A 19,887-nucleotide genomic window follows, 5' to 3' on the forward strand; every position below is an offset into this window, starting at 1 on the left:
TAAAATATGCCTGTATAATCATTTGAGGACAATGTTTTGAAACTTGCTGACAAGGTTGCTGAGGAGCTGTAAAGACGATTTGTCCTTTCAGTGTGTGAATCACAAAACCCTGAAAAGGCACAGCTTGTGTTCGGGTTCAGACAATGATTCATCTTTTCCTTCTCACAGATGTTGGATGTCAAATCTTACTCAGCTAATTCAGTCCAGATTAGAGACGTTGCACTTGTTTCATTTCAGTGTGAAGGTTATGAATTATCAAGTGATATTGTCTTTATCACCAGCTTTATTTAAAGGTACAAAGAGTCATTTAGATGGAGAGCAGTCATTCCACTTCTGTCCTAATGAAGCTTCCAGCAACTTCGATTGCTTCCGAGGTGCTCAGGGGTGAGGCTGTTGTCTAAACCCCGATGGGTCATGTGTCGGACTTTCTCCCTGTACAGGATTTCGTCGTCGTCATCATTTTTTGTAAATCCTTACCTTTTTGTCAGCAGATCTTGTACGGTGTTTGTGTTGTGGATGAAGACGCTGTTCTGGGTGTGTTGGGTAAACAGGGTTGAGCTGAGCACGTAACTCGGCAGTCGTTATTCTGCGGGACTTTATCGGAGATGCAAGGTCTCTTTGGAAGAAAGACGGTTGTTCTGAGAGTGAAACGGTGTTGTAGTAGTTCAACGAGACGTTTTGGGGCTGAAGGGGGATCTAATCTAGAAAAGAGCGTTGATGTTTGTACCTGGTGGTTCTAGTTGAGCCACGGCCACTTGAATTCTAGTGCTGATGGATCCTCATGTAGACCTGCCTCAATAAGCGGTCTGGTGGCAGCTGAGGCATCCAGCTGTGCTATATAATCCTCTCCAAACACACGAATCACAAGGATAAGGACAGCTAGACGACGGCAGTGATTTAGGCAAGTGATGTTTTAGAAACGTTGTCGCCTACAGTCGTGGTTGCTGCTCTGGTGATGTTGTCTAAAGGAGAATAAAGTTGTGCACAACCTCAGGAGGAGTCCCTTTGGCTTACAATCATCCTCATGAACTGTCAAGGTTTAGCAAAGGATGTGCCAAGCTACTCTCATGGTTTAGCTTTCATTACTTTTCAAGTGCTTTATTATCAGTGGGGTTTGCACGAATGATCCCTTTGTCAAGCCTTTCTTTCTGCAAAATAACTCCGTCGATATATGGTCTAAAAATACTTTCTATAGTTGGAAATTAAGATACAAGTAAAAAAAAAAGTCTCTCTTTGTAATACAGCTTGCAGTAATGTGTTTCCATAAATATAAGACACATTTGGCAAAATACATAAATAAATACATTTCTTCTACATGTAAAAATGTTTAAAGTAACTGTTAACATGTACTAATATTAAAATATGCAATTAAGACCAAAGTTATTCACACCCCTAGGCGGGTAAAGTCATCTTTAATCTCACCACCAGGTAAAATTCGGTTGAGGAAGCAAAAGGCTGGGAGGGCGAGAAATACTGCCAAAGATAAATCACTGAAGATAAATCACTGAAGATAAATCACCAAAGATAAATCACCGAAGATAAATCACCAAAGATAAATCACCGAAGATAAATCACTGAAGATAAATCACCAAAGATAAATCACCAAAGATAAATCACCGAAGATAAATCACTGAAGATAAATCACCAAAGATAAATCACCAAAGATAAATCACCAAAGATAAATCACCAAAGATAAATCACCAAAGATAAATCACCAAAGATAAATCACCGAAGATAAATCACCAAAGATAAATCACTGAAGATAAATCACCAAAGATAAATCATCAAATACCAGAGGAAATAAGCAAAAAGCTGCTCAGCAATTATCAAAAGAGTTTGATTGCTGCGATGTTCCACTGGTTGTGTATCATTTTTAACATGTCATTTAATATTGTAAATAAAAACATCTACTTTTGTTTTCACAATAAATACTTCACTTTCATTGTTTTCCTGCCTTTTTAGAGACGCCTCATTACATGTTTCAAATCTTATCATGGACAAATGTTGTGGATTGAAGATCATGCCCCAGATATAAATGTTTTCAGTCTCGTCTCTACACCAGTATCTTTTGCATTTGTCAGACAACCGTGTTATAAACAGGAGTACACAATTAGATGCAAAGTGCTAATGCATTTGATATTTAACGAGCATAAAAGTGCTAAACGTTCAGATTAAAAACCAAGCTTTTAGTAACAGAACTGCCTAAATATTTCACTGCAACATTACCAACCTATTACAATTATTTTTTATGATGTCTTACTACAGAGAGATATATGGCACTCTGTCAGCAATTAGCTAAATGGTTTATAACATTAAGCACACTGCAATATAAAACTAATGTTTTTAAAAGATTTTGAACATTGCTATATTTTAAGTGGGTAATATATTCATGTCCAGAACACCATTGTCCAGTTATTGTTCATACTTGTTCACCTAAAACCTCCTACAAAGCCTACAGTGATGTCGAATTTCAGATGCACCTAAAGCTGTGCTAACCAAATTAGCAACAGGCCTGACATCCTCCCCTATCCTTGAGTAAATATCTTCGAAGTGAATATAAACATCAAATTGTAGCCGGTCGTGAAATTCTAAAGCTAGAGCACATCCATTGGTTTGAAAGAAAAAAAAACAACTATATTTGATATCTCCATCTGTCAAAATCATAAATACTTGAGGAATGTGCTTTTCCTACTGAACTAAATCCTGCCATTGCAACCCCAATTTACAAGTTAGGAGATAAACAAGCCATTAGTTGTTTAGAATAACTACATTTGTCTGTAGATTTTCAAAGGTTCCAGAAAAATGGCTGCTAAACAGCAAACAACATATCTTGAAAACGAGGCTTGTTTCAACCCGTGCAATTTGACTTCAGAGCTAATTTTACTGAAACGGCACGTTGTTATTTTATGTAGTCAATAAAAATGAATGTTGACACAGAAAAGAAGATATTTTTAGACATTTTACAGTTAAACTTTGGGCTTTTGACATGTTTAACCACGTTGTGCCATTGTCTAAATTAAAACACTACGGCGCAACTTACCAATTGACAAGATTCACCAAACTGGACGCTTCCGGTGTGTGTGTGAGTAAATGGTGTAGTATCTCAGCTGAGAGAGTGTACTATGGAGTACCCCAGAGATTGATCCTGGGGCCATTGTTGTTCAGGTTACATGCCAACAACTTCACCTTTTTGTGGACTGCAATGTTCTGGCGACCTGTCCAGGGTGACCCCACCTCTCACCCGTTGTCCGCTGGAGATATTTACCAGTAACCCCACGAGGGATAAGCGTGTAAGATGATGGATGAATGGATGGATGGAGTAAGTTATAAGAAAAATGTTAAACTAAGTATGAAACATATTTAAAAAGTGCAATGCCACACATACTAAATGTCATAATTAGCACAAAAAAAAAAAGAGGAAAGATTTATCTATTTTTCCTCTTCTTGTCATTTTCCTCCTCCCTGTTTGGGATGTTAATAGCTAAACGAAGCACACCTTTTGCATTTTCTGTAATAAATTTACTTTTTTTTTTTTTTACACCATGTCTATGTTGGAACCTGCATTTCTTCAGCCGGAGCAGTTTTTTTTGTGTGTTTTTTTTCTTTTGTAAACTCAGTTATCAGTGTAAAATGTCACACCGCTTTTTTGAAGAGGAAACATTGACAGCAGCAAGCGCTGGGGAAGCCCATTTACATGCTTTGACATTCTAACAGGTGTCAGAGCAATTTCTGAGGTTGTTTTTTCTGTAGGCAAAGGTCATCTCACCTAAGAATGCCACTGAGACAAAACTGAAGCGCAACTTATTTCAAAGCTTGTTTTTTTTTTTTTAAAAAGAAGAAGAAAAAAAGCTTTGCTAATAAATGGGTTTAAGAACTTTAGCAGTTGTCTCAACTTCTTGTCTTCTGTAGAAAACCTAAAAACGGGACTTTGCTGAAAATGTTGAAGTTTAACCTTTTGCCAGAGAGCAGCACAAAGAACAAACCATTTATTTATTAACAGTGCAGCAGAGCAGTGCAATTTATAAACTTCATGTTGCAACTGCTTGGAGGTTCTGTGTATTGCAACTTAATTTAGTTTTCAACATAAACTTACTCTGGAGTTAATTAAGCTCTGTATGACAAAGAGACTTTGATATTGTGAGGCTGTTGTTATAACTCGTTCATCATTATTTTTATCTTCAACATATTTTGAAATATTATGAAAGAGGGAGCCAGGGACCAGGAATTAGAAAACTTAAAGACTTTCCTGTCTCAGAAGAGGCTCCGGCTTCACCAGATCACCAACCAGTTCTGAGGATGAAGCTCCACATCGTCTTCGTGGTGGAAGACTTTTTTTTCTCTTTTTTTTAACTGAACAGCTGGCCACATTTTTAACAGCAAAAACTGGTGTGTTCCCAACACTAAGTGCTTAATAAACCTCTTGATTTGAAAATAATTGGACAGAGTTTATTCCCCTTGTTAATCTACCATTTCTCTTTCATACATTTTATCCATTGCTAGCTTTTACCCTGTAATGGACTGGTGACCTGTCCAGGGTGAACCCGCCTCTCACCTGTTGACTGCTGGAGATGGACACCACCAGTCCTCCTCACCACCCTGCCAGGATATGTGTGTTGGCTAATGGATGAATGGAAAGCTTTAAAGGTAGTTTGTCCCCCTTAAATCTCTAATCTGACAACTCACACTTATGTTAATGCATCAACTGATTTTATATTGCCGACTGTTTTTCTACTTCTCCCATATACACATGCAGACAAAGGAGGCACCCTGAAATGTTTTTTCACCCCAGGCATCCAGTCCCAATCATCATCACACTAGTTCTGTGTGTCAATACCCAGAAAGTCAGCCGGACCTGATGGTGGTCCTGCGTGTGCTGAGATCTTTTATGAAGATCTTTAATTGTTTCCAGTAAAAGGCCAGAGTCCCATCCTGCCTGAAATCCTCCAACATCGTTCCAGTTTTTAAAAAAACAAACGAATCCATCACCTGCCTGAATGACTACCAACCAGTGGCTCTCACCCCATTGGTAATGAAATGTTTTGAGAGGCTGGGTCAGAGTCCTATCTTGGTGTACAATCCTCACATCTTTGATACACTGGTTTGCTTATAGAGCTGTTGCCACTGTCCTGCATGCTGTCTTGTCTTACCTTGAGCAAAGAGAGCTACCCACACATCCTCTTGATTGATTTCAGCTCTGTATTAAATACCACCCTCCTGACAGACTGCTGTGCAAACTGTCAGATCAGGGAATCCCTTCTTCCACCTGTTGCTGGATTAAGGACTTTCTGATGGATCACAGACAGAGTCAGTATGGGCCCCCATAGCTCTTCAGCTATCAGTATCAGTACTGGCTCTCCTCGGGGCTCTGTGTTGAGCCCTCTGCTCTTCACGTTGTACACACACGATTGTGTTTCAGTCCGTTAATGTAGCATCCTTGCTAAATTTGCAGACAGCACAACTGTAGTGGGTCTCATCTCAGGGGGAATGAGTCTGTCTACAGGAATGAGGTGGAGCGACTGACAGCGTGGTGCACAGACAACCTGATCCTGAACACAGCCAAGAACAAGGAGCTCATGGATTTTAGCAGTAAAGGAGAAATTCAACCACTATACAATAATATGTAGAGATCAGGTTGATAGAGTATCAAACTTCAGTTTCCTGGGAGTTCATAACCTGATCTGGGATGTAAACAGCAGAACTGGCAAAGAAAGTCCAACAGAGACTCTATTTCCTGAGAGTCCTCAGAAGAAACAATATTTCTCAAAAACTGGTGTCTTTCTATCGATGCTCTATTGAAAGCATCGTCTGCGATTGTCTCTGTGTGGTTCTCCAGCTGCACTGCAGCAGAGAGGAAGACTCTCCAGAGAATCACACAATCTGCCCAGAGGACCATCAGCTGCTCTCTGCTTTCTCTTGAAGATCTCCACAGATCCCACTGCCTCAGGAAACCAGGAACGTTTTAAGACTCCTCACTCCCTGATCACGATTTGTTCCAACTGCTGCCATCTGGCTGCAGAATCAGGAGCATAAAAGCAACGACAAACAGACTGAAGAGCAGTTTATACCCGGTAGCCATAAGGGCATTAAATGCTCTCTGGTTCTATTTATCACCCAAGTTCATTATCGTTTATTCTATACTACGATAAAGATTTTGTCATTATAGAATATTGATTCTCCTGATTCCACATACAAATACTTTCTCTGTTTAATTGCTCTATTGTTCTTTTCTGTAGGTTTTTGCAAAGTGCAGTAAATGGGAGTTTTCCTTCATCGTTCCTCGCTGCTCTTAGGAACGAGAAATGTCAATTTGTCTAAAGTAATACTGTGACATTGGATTAAAACAGTATTCCATCCTTGGTGAAATATTTTTCATATTTCCTCTAAAGTGTACCTATTTTTACAAAAACTGTGCACATTTTTGTGAACATATTGTCTGTAAACTGTCGATATATTCACAGTTTGCACACTTCTGCATTGGCAATGCAATCTTAAAATGTGAATATATTTAATACTCTATTATTTTTCACATGGAAGGTGTGTTGAAGAGGCCCTTATGCAATTCAACATTGGTAGCATAATATTTTTCCAGCATTGTAATGAAATATATAACGTACAGAGTAATAAAGTACCAGAAGTGAACTTCATTGGCAATAATAAACCAAAAGCATAATGGAGCATGTCGTCATCACAATACTAGGATTTCAAAAATATGTTTACGAATTTCAAATTATTCAAAATACAATTTAAGTTTAATTATTTCACAATTAAACCCATTAATTGTTTCAGCCCTAATGAATATAATCCAACATGAGAAAATAAATTTTAGACAAATATGATACAGAAACAGTCTTTCTTAAATATGCTCTTTTTTTCTTTCATTCAAGCACACAGTCTCATCTTTACTACAAATATTTACAAAAGACACAAAGACATTGGCATGAGGACAAGATTTTCCACATCATTCTGCAAGCCAGTATGTCTTGACAGACATCACTGTACTTGCTACACAGCATTGGCAACATGGGCGCCAACAACATAATAAAAACATACAATATGCATAACGCGGTAAAGTTAAGGGATCCGACAACTCGTTAAAAACGAACAGCGTACGGGACATGAACTGAAGTTCAAACATTCGTAGACTCGAGTTTTAGAAGACTATAATCAACATAACATAATGCAGCGGACAAAATAGATGAACAGTTTTTCATCATTAGTCTAGAAAAAATTTTGTCCTCAGTCAGAACTCACTAGACCATCAAACCTGTGAGAGCACTATAAAAACCAAAACCATTTCATTTATGCCTTAAATTTAGGTCAATCTAAAGTCCAGGCACAAATATAAAGAGCTTCCCACAACTTGTGAATTTGCACTGCAGCAAATCCGTTGACGAATGCCAAAGTCAAAACAGCTACAGAGCGTGACAGATGGAATGAAATTCAAGTTTGTTTCATTTGGTCTCTGTCACTGAAGAACATTTATAAATGCTGTTCAGTCTGTAAAACTGCATTTTAACGCAGGGTTAAAGATACGCCGTTGTAATGGCTGACTAAAGTAGAATCAAACATTTAACAACAGAAGCTGCAGTTTATGGTAGAAAACAACTACACCGTATGTATTAAAACACTGCCATGTGAAAATATAAGTAAAAAAACAACAAAAAACTTTATATAAAAAATAAAAAACAACTTCAACTCCAGCTGTCATTTCTTTCTTTTAAGGCAACATTGTTTGCAGGCCTGTCAAAACAGGTACTTTCGACAGGATTCTGATCCACAGCGACACTCCACTCGAATCCTTTTCTTTGGTGAGGTAGGGAGTCCTGCCAGACTGAAACTGGAGTCCATTTTGGTACTTTCTGTGTCCACTGGATCAACTACAAACAAAGACAGCAAGGCACACGTAGAAAGTCGGAGGGGTATTTCTTCCAAAAGCAGACTTCAATAATCTACAAGAGAATACACAAAAGTGAGTAATACTTACTTTGCATCTTGTAGTCGAATGTCAGCTCTTCTCCAGCACGAATCGCCCGTGTTGAAAATAAAGCAATTCTGGGAAGCCTCTCGTCTATGTTATCAATGAACACATTGAAGACCTGCAGGTTTGGGTTGCACTACAAAAAAGAAACGATTTTCAGGCTCAAATATAACAAGAATAAAAAGAAATGTTTTTACATATTTTAAGAAAACTGTACCGCAGCATCTTTCAAAAAAAAAAAAAAAAAGCATATTTTTATGTAAATGCCTATTAAAATTGAACTGCAAGTTGCCCTTAACATTAAGCCGCTAAAACTATAAAATAACCATTAAAAGGGTTTAAGACTAACAAAAATGAAAATCTCAAAGCCTAATACAGCCATGAACAGAAAAGCAAAACTAAGTGTGATATATGGAGCATCGCTCCACAGATTTAATGAGTTGATTTGTCATTAAATCTGCTACATATAATCCTTACAAGCACAAAGAGTACATGTGGAGCAACATAGATGCTTACAATGATGAGAGAAAATCAATTTGTCCACTTTTATATAAATTAGGGTTTTTTTATTGGTCGTACAATTATTATTTTTTTTATTTTAATGAAAATTGTTGAATTTACGCATTGCCTAAAGAAGACTGGGTTGAGGCAGTGCTGTGACAGCACGTCACACAGCAGGGTTTCCCCCAGTGTATTAAAGGCCTGGCGCCCGCCATGCTTTACTAGCCCCACCGCCAGGCTAAGCCTTTCTTGTTTATGTTTTTATGAAAAAAATAAAAACATTGCTTTTTTTTTTTTTTTTTAAGCTGGATTGCAAGCGTTTCTGTTGCTCTAAGCGTTTCACTGGTGGAGCAGATTTATTCCTAAAAGATGTTTATAGAAGGTAGGTTTATAGTTTATGCATTTAAAGCCGGACCAATCACACAGCTGGAGCCTCTGCGCGTTGCAGCAGCTGGATGTCTTAAGTTTACCTCAACGCAGATCCTTTCAGTCAAACTGGACACAGGCTGACCTGTGTGGATATTTACATCAACCCCCTTTGAGGAATTATGTTTCTCTCCAGAGTTTTTGATCAAGGTAAGAGCTTAAACCCCACAACGTTAGCTCTGGTTGCGCAGCTCTACGTGAACCGCAGGAATAACTTGTGGTGGCGCTTTCAGAGGAGCGATCTGAGAAACTCGTCCCCTAAGCTGGACCAACCAACATAGTTTCTGTCCCCTTGTTAAAAACTCAACAGACACGAAATGGAAGAGCTACTAAAGCCACATTAGCAGCATTAAATTAAATCTCCCGTTTGTTGCGCAGTGCAGTGGATTTAACTCATGCTGCAGGGCCGGTCCAAGGCTGTATGAGGCCTTGAGCAGAATCTGACTTAGGGGCCCCTCTTGTTGCTAAAAACACCAGCATCTCTAACAGCTTCTGTGTCAGACTTAGTGACATCTGGGAGAGGGGGAGCAGTTTAACTGGCCAACCTAACAAGCAATCAGTTATAATTGCAATTTACTCATTTTATTTGTGAACAAACAGAGATTAAACTCAAAGATTAAACTCACAGCATCAGATTGTTGCTGTGGTAACAAAACAATTTAACTATGAATATTTTTCTTTGGTCTTTTACAAAGTAAACTTGCCGGCTCCTTAAAATCTTACATATACATGTTAAACAATTTAAATCTTTTAATTTATTTATGCTGAAACCATTAAATCAAATTTATCAGCATTCATCATCTGAATAAACAAATGATACATTTATGTATCTGTGGTCTGTGTTAAAATATTAGCATTTATGGGCCCCTGAAGCCCTGGGGGGCCTGATGGAGCCGCTGACTTACTTTGGATTAAACAGAAGTGCAAATAATTGATATTCATTTTAATTGTCTTTTTTGATTTGTTGTTTTTAAGACTAGTTGTGGGTTTAAATATCGTTTCACTGGCGATGTTTTCCCGTGACATATAATTACCGAGTTATATTTTTACATTTCCTGTTTACTTAACATCTTTTAATACAAAAACACCATGGTTACCATGGTTACCGCCTCGGCGCGCCAACCACCGGGCTTAGAAAGTTTTCTGGGGGAAACCCTGTACAGTGAATAGTGCCAGGGGGTAACAAGAGAAAAATAATTTGCAGAAAGAACAAACCATAGAACAAGATTTGTTGATGGAACTAAAATGAGCTTCTGTGCAAAGAGAGGAGGACGCATTTTGTCTGTAAAGAAATAATCAGCAATGGAGTGAGTGTGCATTATGCATTTTATTTGTATACATGACATGGTAGCAGCTGTAGTGTAGAGGTTTGTAATACAAGCAGATTTATTAATTATTAGTAGGCTAATTGATTCTTTTACTACTTAGCGCCATGTGTTCTGGCCGGATAAATATTTGTGCTGAACAACGATCTCTCTTCCACCACTTCTGTTAATGAATGCTGGGTGCTATTAGCACAAAATAGTGGCCAAACTCTTTTCCCTGGACATATTCGGGTTTTCACCGCTTTTCGGGGGACCAATAGACTGACACGATGCATGGATTACAACAGCGCTCCAGCTCTGTAGCTTAGTGTAAGGGTAGCTTTACAAATGAGCACAAGCCAAGCGAATATTCAACTATGGCACCTCACTTCTGTTCCCCAATAAGCACAGTCTTAGTGATTCAGGAGAAAAGGAACAACATTAGCATTCTCCATGACTACCGACCAGAGGCACTATCTTGCAAAGCACTGTGAGAAAGTGGTTCAAAGTCACATCACTTCACGCCTGCCACCCCACACTCGACCCCCACCGGTTTGCCTGCACAACCAAATGGTCTACAGAGAATGCCATCTCTCCTGCTCTGCACACCACGTTATTCCAAGCAGATTGGTGAGAAAGCTGTGGGATCCAACAACATCTGCTGTTAGATTATGGACTTCCTGACAGACAGCTCCCAGAGAGTGAGAGCAGGATTTCACCTGTCCTCAGCACTGAGCACCGGCACAGACTCCCCAAAAGGCTGTGTGCCAAGCCCCCTAGTATACTATCATAAAGTTCGCTAATGAAACCACGGTGGTGGGGCTCAACTCTGGAGATGAGACCGCTTACAGAGTGGAGGTGGAACAACTCCTACAAGTCAAAGGAACTGATTGTCGACTTTAGGAGGTGTAAACCAGACATTCACCCCATCATAATAAATGTGGGCCCTCACATTGGAGATGGATGAGATGGTGCCACATTTCAGGTTCCTAGGCACCTACACCAGTGAAGACCTGATCTGGAATGCCCACTCCACTTCAACAACCCGAGTCCTGAGCTCTTGGTGTCATATTGCTGTTCTGTGGACTCGGCGTTGAGCCATGGGATCTCGCTGTGGTTCTCCAGCTGCACTGCGGCACAGAAGAAGCAGCTCCAGAGGGCTGTAAACACTGACCAGAGACTGATTGGCTGCCCTCTTCCATCTCTGGAGGAGATCTACAGGACCTGCTCCGGAGAGTCCACAGCATCACCAGAGATCCCTCAGCCCCCCGACCACCACCTCTTCTTACCCTTAGGAAGGCGTTTCAGGGCAACAAAGACAAGAACAAACAGACTAAATAACAGTTTCTACCTGAGAGCTGTTGCTGCCCTGAGCATCACAAATTCATCCAAACCCTGAGCAATCATAATTTTCCAGCTCATGAACATTCAGAGTGTTTCTACTGCAGTTTTATATTATATTGTCAATATACTTATATGTTCTTTGCTGCACTGCCTTCAAGAGTTGACATTTTTAAGCTTTGTTGTTCTTTCTTGTACAATGACAAGAGGAATTCTAATTCAAATCAGGTAGTGCCCCGACGTGGCAATTTTGATCTCAATTACTAATTTTATTAATTATGCCCTTTGCACTCACTTATAGTTATTCATTTGGCAGACAGAAGTACTAAAAGATGTTTGGACTGTGTAGTGAACGCACTCTGCAGACACTTACGCTGTGATTGACGAAGTGGGAAATGTTTCCTAAGTGAGCTGCATCCACAGTGTAAACATCTTCCACATAGTCCAGGTCAAAGAGGTACGTAGAGCCCTGGCAGTCATAGAAATGGCCCCTCTTCTCTGCTTCATCCGTTGTAATGATCTGAGGAAACGATGGAACATGTAACACAACGCATAAATGCATGCCTCAACAGTCACATATGTGTAAACAGTTTCTGAAATGTGCACGTTCCAAACTGCACAAGAATAATACCGTGGGCAAATCCCCAAAATGTGCGTGCCCGAATCACCAGCTGCGGATGGATCGCTCAACATGAGCGCATGGATCAGCTTGCTTGCGCTTTTGACTTTCTTACCGCATGGGATTCGCAATTGAGACAATGCGTTCAAGCCTGGTGAAAAGGTCAGACATCCGAGTATTTCCAGATTTATTGGAAATACTGTAATTTTGACTTTTTCCAGTAGCACAAAACCACTATATTAAAGACATGCACTCATATTAAAGTTAGTGGATTCTACAACTATTAGCTTTGTGGGCTGCACTGGTGAAATATACCATTTAAATGGGAAGGTTGTTTTTTGTAACATTTTTGTGAACAAAGAATTATGTTTGGCAGTTGCTTGGCTCTGTGTCTGCGCTGCAGCTTGATAAAGTTTGTTTGTGCTCCCTGATTGGCTGGTGCGTTAATACGCGAACGAGCACTAAAGGGCCAGTCAGCTGACAAGAGCAGAGATCAGGACAAACTTCTCATAATCAGCCTACAAATCAAATAGCCTCAACAGTCAGGAAAATGGAAACGCTTGGTCCCTACCATCTCTCTATGGTGCTGTTCCCTAATAGTGCCACATAAATTAAATCTCCCCATTCGTCGCTCCAGGCGCAGTGTCGCAACTCTTGCGTGTCATGCAAGGCTGGTCCAAGGTAGTATGTGGTCTTGAGCACAATTTGATTAATGGGCCCCTCTTCCTGCTAAGAATATCAGCATCACTGACAACAATATAGATTTAGTGGAATCTGGGAGAGAGGGTCTTGTTTAATTGGCCAAGCTTAAAAGCAGTCGGTGATAATTGTAATTTGCTGAACCAACTGAGTTCAAACACAAAGATTAAAGCATCAAATAGTTGTTATGGTAACCAAGGTTTCCCCCAGAAAACTTGCTAAGCCTTTTGGCTGGGTGGTAGGGCAGTCTCTCATCCAGCAGCTCGTCATGTTTTTGAGTTAAAAATTGTTTAAAGTTCACAGAAAATTTTTAAATATCACTTGATAATTCTGTGTTATAGGAAGATTAGTTTGTGTTTATAGTTGAACATCAACTGTAAAGTCTTAAACAATGCAAAATAAAATTTTTTTTTTAAAAAAATAAGCAATTCTAAGCCTGGTGGGGGCACAAGTAAAGCCTGGTGGCCCGCCAGGCTTATAATACATTGGGGAAAACCCTGGTAACAAAATACTAACTATAAAGATTGTTCTTTGCACTTTTACAAACTTGCCAGCTCTTTTAAATCTTAAATTCCAAAGCTGTGTAGTATAATAATAATAATAGTATAATAATAGTAATAGTAAGGAAAAACACCGGCTCTCTGTGGAAGTCCCAGGCTATGAGTGACACAGAAGGCCAGGCAGTGACATTCATGGCATCTTTTCAGGTATCTCATGATTATGAGATACCTAAATTTGAAAGATACCTTTCAAATTTATGACATTTGGATCTCATTATTATGAGATCCAAATTTTGTAATTATGACACATTGAGCCAATAAAACCTTTAAAATAAACAAACTATAATACAGAAGATGGACCACGTTATGTGTAATCTGACCCATGATGGAGGCTAAACCGTTGCGCTGAAGATTGTGCTGCTGCTGTCGTTAGTTTTCACAGAGTTTTTATTTTTCCAGGAAAAGAAGAACATTTTCATCTAAACTGGTATATTTCAGTAGTGCAGCCTACAAAGTTAACATTTGCAGAGTCCAGTAATTTTGACGGAAGCGCATCTCTTTACTATAGTGGTTTTGTGCCACTGGGTCAAGCCAAAAATACGGAATTATTCCCATTAAATCTGATAATGCTCAGATATCCAAGCCTTTCAACTGCCTTCAACGCAGCATTACAATTACAATTCTCAGATATCGCAGGTCTTCAACTGCCTTGACCGGGTCATCTCGTGTATGCGCAGTTTGAAACCTGTAACCTTTGACGCCACGCAAGACGTTGATATTATCTCCTGTGTATGTTTGTAGTCTTTTATTGCATTGATGGAAATGTATTTTTAGACCATTTTCTATTTCTCTGTTTTATGTTTTTGTCTTTATAATGGCATTTGCATTGTTTTTATGTATTCTGTGCAGCACTTTGGTCCCTTTGGGGCACAGTGTCCTGCATGTTGTAGATCAGGGGTGCCCAAAGTGGGTCCTGGAGGGCCGGCATCCTGCGTGATTTAGTTCTCTCCCTGGTGGTAGTAACAACCTTCTCAGCATGTCAATGTTCTTCTTATTGCTCTAACGAGCCATCATTGGATCCAGGTGAGTTAAACCAGGGAGAGAACAAAAACATGCAAGATGCCAGCCCTGGAGGACCGACTTTGGACACCCCTGCTGTACATGTTTCTCCGTTTTAAACACGTGTGGTTCAGATGAGTGCAGTTCTGTTGTGTTGAAGCAGGGAAACACGTAAAACATGCAGGGCAGTGTGCCTTTGATGACCAGGGTTGGGAAACACTGACCTTACATAAATAAGCATTCCGTATTGCGCAGAACACTGCAGGTCTCTTCACCGCAACACGAACAGGAAACTAAACACCAACCTAGTTTTGTTGAGCTACATCTGTTGACAAAACAGCTCTTTTTAGAATACCTTAATTTCATCACATTAAGAATATAATTATTAGCTGAGCTGTACTTAGTGAGCCACACACACGGCACAGATTTACCTAAAAACATCAAATAAAATTAGACCCGAGTTTACTAAAAGAATATAACATTTGAGCAGGTCTCACCTCTCCAACATACTCCATGACAAATGTGTTCTTCTTGATGTGCTGCAGCGTGCGGACGCCCCAGCCACGGCCGTTCTCCGTCTTAAAGATGCACAGGTCGAACTGGATGCCTTTCTGCACCACTCTGTTGGCGCAGTCGGGGCCACAGTTGCACCTGGAGTTGCACTCGTAGATGGGCTGTCCCGGCCGGATCCGTACTTGACCCTTGTCGTTGTAGGCCATTCGATGGAGCGAGGCCCCCGGGCAGCAGCCATTCACCGGCTCGTTCACGCAGTCCATGCATTCGCAGCCGACGGCCATTTCGTTGATCACAATACCTGGACCGACTTTGTAATTGTTAATGTAGGTGAAGTGCTTCGGAGGGCCATCTAGGTCCACTTCGTTTATGACAAAAATGCGACCCGGGTGATTGCGAGTCTTGTTTAAATGGATTTCCCACTGATGCAGACTCTGACGAAGTTCGGCTTTCTGAATCAGGATCAAGACAGTTTCTTTATCCAAACGCTTGGGGAGGCCACGCCCCTTTTGGCGCTTCAGTATTTGATCCAGGTCCAGGTGGAACAGTTTCATTAGTTTTGGACATTTGAGGTTCCTTTTGGGTTCCCACGTATTGACAGATTCGGGGAAGCCTTTCCACTTAACAAAGTAGAACTCTTCTCCCTGAAACACATAAAAACTTTAGATAGTCCTCCCAAAGACTGATCTGCACGTCTTTCACCAAGTTAAAGAGAGATGACTCAATTGCATTTTTCAGTATATTTATATGCTGCCAATTCACAGCAAATGTCTTGAGGCACTTTCCATAAACACAGAGTCAGCCGTGCCCGCCATGGAAGCTGTGTTTTGTTTGGTTTTTTCACCTCATAGTGGCCAACTTTTTATTATCCCCATCTCGATTTGAACCACTACTGTGGGATTATTCATCCAGTGAGGATAATGTTTGCAGTCTTGCTGACTTCTGATTACTTCAATTGGTGAAATGTTAACTTTCAGAGAAAAAGTTAAATGTATTCAGCTTGATGCTGACACAGTGGATTGTCTGTCCAGCTCTCAATTTAAAATGTGCGGGTAAAAAGAGATTAGGACTACATTTTGCTTGGCACAGTCAAAATTATGGACACCAAAAATGTCTAGTGCCACCTCTGCTCCAAACTATTGACATTTTCACTCCCTCCTGCTATCACATTTATCATTTCTTCTTCTTTTTTGGAGGATCAACAAATAACTTATTAATGTTTTACCACCATAACTTGGTATGCAGTGTGGTTTAGCGAGTTGCACTGCAGTGTAAAGTGGTATCGGTTCGGAGCATGACTACTTAACGCTGGTATCGAGACACCACTAATGTTTGTATATGAAAAGTGTAAGGTGTAGGACCGTTTTACTTTCCAAGGCCGACAAGAAATCTATAAACATATTTGATTAGTTCAAACTTTGGAAAGGGTCTAAAATAATATGAAAGGAGTTGTTTTATCCAGTTAGAATGTGTTTTTATCAATCTAAAGAATATTTTAAAAGCAGTCCTCTAATAAAAACAGATCTTACAAATTGAAATCATCGGTATTTTTTAGCCTACTTGCATGCAAACATAGACGTTGTGGAATTTCAGCACTACCTTTTCAAGTTTAGATTACTTATATTCAATTATTTATTGTTCAAATAACTTGGTTTTTGTTTCTGCTGCTTTACAGCATAGCTAAGCTCAGTCAAAGCATACTGTTGTAATAACTGACAGTATGCTTTTCTACACTGGTTTCAAAACAAAAGGCGTGGAAAAGATAACCCACAGATCTTCAGAAAATAAACTGAAGTCGTTATCTCCATGCACACTTCTAAACTACCGTTGTTGTTCCCCCCCCAAGACACTTTAGCAATAAGTCTGGTGAAACTTGAGACAATATTTGCAGTTTCATGTGTTGGTTTTCTGGGAAATAAAAAAAGGAATGCATGTATAAGCAAACCCTGGCTAAACTATATCTTCTTTAAATCAGTTAATGACAAGAAAAAATATTGAGAATGCATCTTATTTCTCGACATTAAAAAAAATATGAAAAATGGACAGAGCCAGTTATATTTATTGCTAAAATAATAAGGCCATACCTCCCTGGTCCTCTTGTAATCACAGAGAAACTCCACTTCGTAGTCATTGACATTGGCTCTGTTGACACTAAGCTCTTGACAGCACAGCTTCTCCCCACGGCAAAGCGTCTCTAGCTCATCCAAAGTTATCTTGCAAGGCACGCAGCAATCTGGCAATGCAAAAATCAAAAAGATGTACTTAAATGCAAGACGGCAACGCAAAAAGCAAGGTTTTAGTCTGATTCAAAAGCGCAAATCAGAACAATAACAGAACCCTTGGGACAGAATTTATTGATGTTTTTGAACATGTGTCCGCATAAACCAAGAGACTTTATTCATTATCTAGAAAAGGATTGGGAGAAATATTTGTTTTTACTGCTCTGGCTAAGCTAACTGACTAATTGTCAAATACAGAACAAAATGCAACTTCTCGTAAGTCTAAATGTGAACCCGGATACGTCCGAGTACAGATCCACAGACATTTAAAAGTTTTCAAGGCGCTGCTTCCCGCGTGGATCTCTCCGTTTCCTCAGGCCGTTCTGTCCCTCTTCCTTCACAACAATCTTCCAGACATGGCAACCTGCTTCTCTGAGCACACATCTTAAACCGTATTAAAACTTGACAACCGAATTCATGAGGAGGCGCAAGTAATTTGAATAGTCGAGCAGTCGCGATAAAGACACTCTGCATAACAAAAACAAAGTTGACAGTAAAGTTTTGTCACAAAGACGACCCGTGGATCAGCAGAATAACAAGAATTCTCACGTTACAACTTTCTAACGAAGGATACCCCGAAAACACAGTTAAACAACACTCATGGTACAGTACCTTGCAAAATTTGCGCCATGTTTTCCGCATAACCGCCAAAATACATTAAAACGCCAGTGGCTAAGACCGCCCTCCACCACGGATCTTAGCAGTTGCTGATTGGACGAGCTGCGTCTCTTAGCCAACTCATTGGTGCAAAAGCAGAGGGAGAGGAAAGACGCTCTGCTATTGGCTCGTTCGAGAAAAACTAAGGAAACGGTAGGTTGAGAGCCAGCCAGTGGATTTTTATTGGTCGTACCGAAGCGACCTCGTAGCTCAACAGAGCAGTGATGGGATTTTCGGCTCCTTTTCGAGATGCGGCTCTAATGGCTCTTCTTACTGTGGAGAGCCGGCTCTTACGGCTTCCCATATATATTTTTGACATTATTAATTAATTAATAGCTTAAACCTAATTTTATAATATTTTGTTTCATTACTGACATTGTTAAGCACTTATGATGAGTAAAAATGCCGCATAACAATGCTTTATAAATAAACCTTTTATTATAACCAATTAAATTATCACAAAATAGCACCACTTCCACAAAAATAACTTAAAATAAATTAAACAGTTAAATATAAATACAAACACCCACCACAATACGAAAAAGTATCAAAGCAGCTTCACAACAGAAAAGGTGCCACAATACAAATATCAAATAATATTCAGTGTTATGTGTGATTGGTCAGATGTGTGGAGCACACGCTTGACATGAGGGCAGTGGACCGACCGAGGGGAAAAACTCTCAGCTCTACTAGCACTGGCAGAAGAGCAAAACGCGCAAGGAGAGGGAGAAGGGGGAGGAGAAGGGGAGGAGGACAGCGAGGCACCGCAGGACAAAAAAAAAACGATGTGGGGAAAAACTATCGGCTCTGGCACTTGCAGAGCACAAGCACAACGACCGGGAGGCGGAGAGACAGCGATATACTGTAGAAAAAAACCCGGCTCCCAAATAGGATCCTAAAACGGCTCCCATTGTGGAGCCGGTTTCAATCGTTCTCTTCAAAGAGCCGGCTCTTGGAGCCGGATCGTTAGCGACCGACACATCACTATAAAAGAGGAAGACAAATCAGTCAGTAGCAAGCTATTTTAACGTTAATTCAGTTTCGTCTGACTATCCGTGATTACATTCTAGATATCTAAAAATGCATCTTGACTAGACAAAACTACACTTTGACTATCCGGAATGGTAATTTAAGATATCTGCATTTACATTCTGACTAGTAATAATAATAATAATTCAAGATATCTGCAATTACATTTTGACGAGTCAAAATTCCTTTCAATGTATCTCAAATTACGACACTGGATCCGTCAAATTACAATTTAAGATATCTTGAACTTAATTATGACTAGTCAAAATTACAATTTTAGATATCCGAATTAAGAATTAAGAAGCCCCTTTGTGCTGTCCAAACAGTTGCCTGCAGAATTTTATGTTTCCTGCATAAAATTGTCAGTAAATGCCTCAACGCAGAAAGAGCTCGGCAATGTTGGATATGCGGAGAACTCAAAACTTCATCAACTATAAGACTGATTCTCAAATATGCAAAGAATTTCCTGTTTGTTCGTTTCCGACAAACCGAATGCACTTAAAAACAGCTTTGAAAAGTTAAAATTGCTCTTGTCAAAGCATTTTCAACATGAAAGTTGTGCGTCACATCTTTTTTCGTTTTTTCTATTTTTCATTGTTTCATTACACTTTCAAATTGTCATGTAAAGTCAGGGAATGTTAATTTAAGATATCTTAAATAGAGAAGCCGTATGGCAAGCCGTTTTTACATAAATTTGGTTTTTCCATACAATTCTATGGTATGTCTGACTAGTCAGAATGTAATTAGAGATATCTCAAATAGGTATTTTATCTAGTCAAAATATAATTTGAGATATCTTAAATCGCTAAAACGTCTAGTCATAAAACAATTTGAGATATTTGGAAGGTAAGGGCGGTAAAACCAAATTTATGTTAAAACAGCCTGCCACAGTGGCATACATAAAAGCAGAAAAGTGTTCTCCATAACTTCCTTCACTCTAAAATTTGCTGGGTGCAGCACATTGCTGGACAGTGACAGACTC

General features: G+C 39.7%; 2 protein-coding genes across 2 annotated transcripts in view; one reads left to right on the forward strand and one right to left on the reverse strand.

Moving 5' to 3' along the window:
* bcas2 (BCAS2 pre-mRNA processing factor) overlaps positions 1-19,887 on the forward strand; it is a 624,479-nt gene that overhangs the window by 216,128 nt on the left and 388,464 nt on the right. The gene's annotated exons all lie outside the window — the stretch shown is intronic.
* suv39h1a (SUV39H1 histone lysine methyltransferase a) lies at positions 6,622-17,982 on the reverse strand. Its single transcript, XM_028013346.1, has 6 exons — positions 17,832-17,982; positions 17,025-17,173; positions 14,925-15,584; positions 11,924-12,070; positions 7,985-8,114; positions 6,622-7,877 (listed from the first exon to the last, which is right to left on the reverse strand). The coding sequence occupies exons 1-6, from the start codon at positions 17,875-17,877 to the stop codon at positions 7,744-7,746; spliced, it is 1,266 nt and encodes a 421-aa protein (XP_027869147.1). The 5' UTR covers positions 17,878-17,982; the 3' UTR covers positions 6,622-7,743.

Source organism: Xiphophorus couchianus, chromosome 1 (assembly GCF_001444195.1).
Source record: "Xiphophorus couchianus chromosome 1, X_couchianus-1.0, whole genome shotgun sequence".
In the NCBI taxonomy this organism is placed as follows: Eukaryota; Metazoa; Chordata; class Actinopteri; order Cyprinodontiformes; family Poeciliidae; genus Xiphophorus; species Xiphophorus couchianus.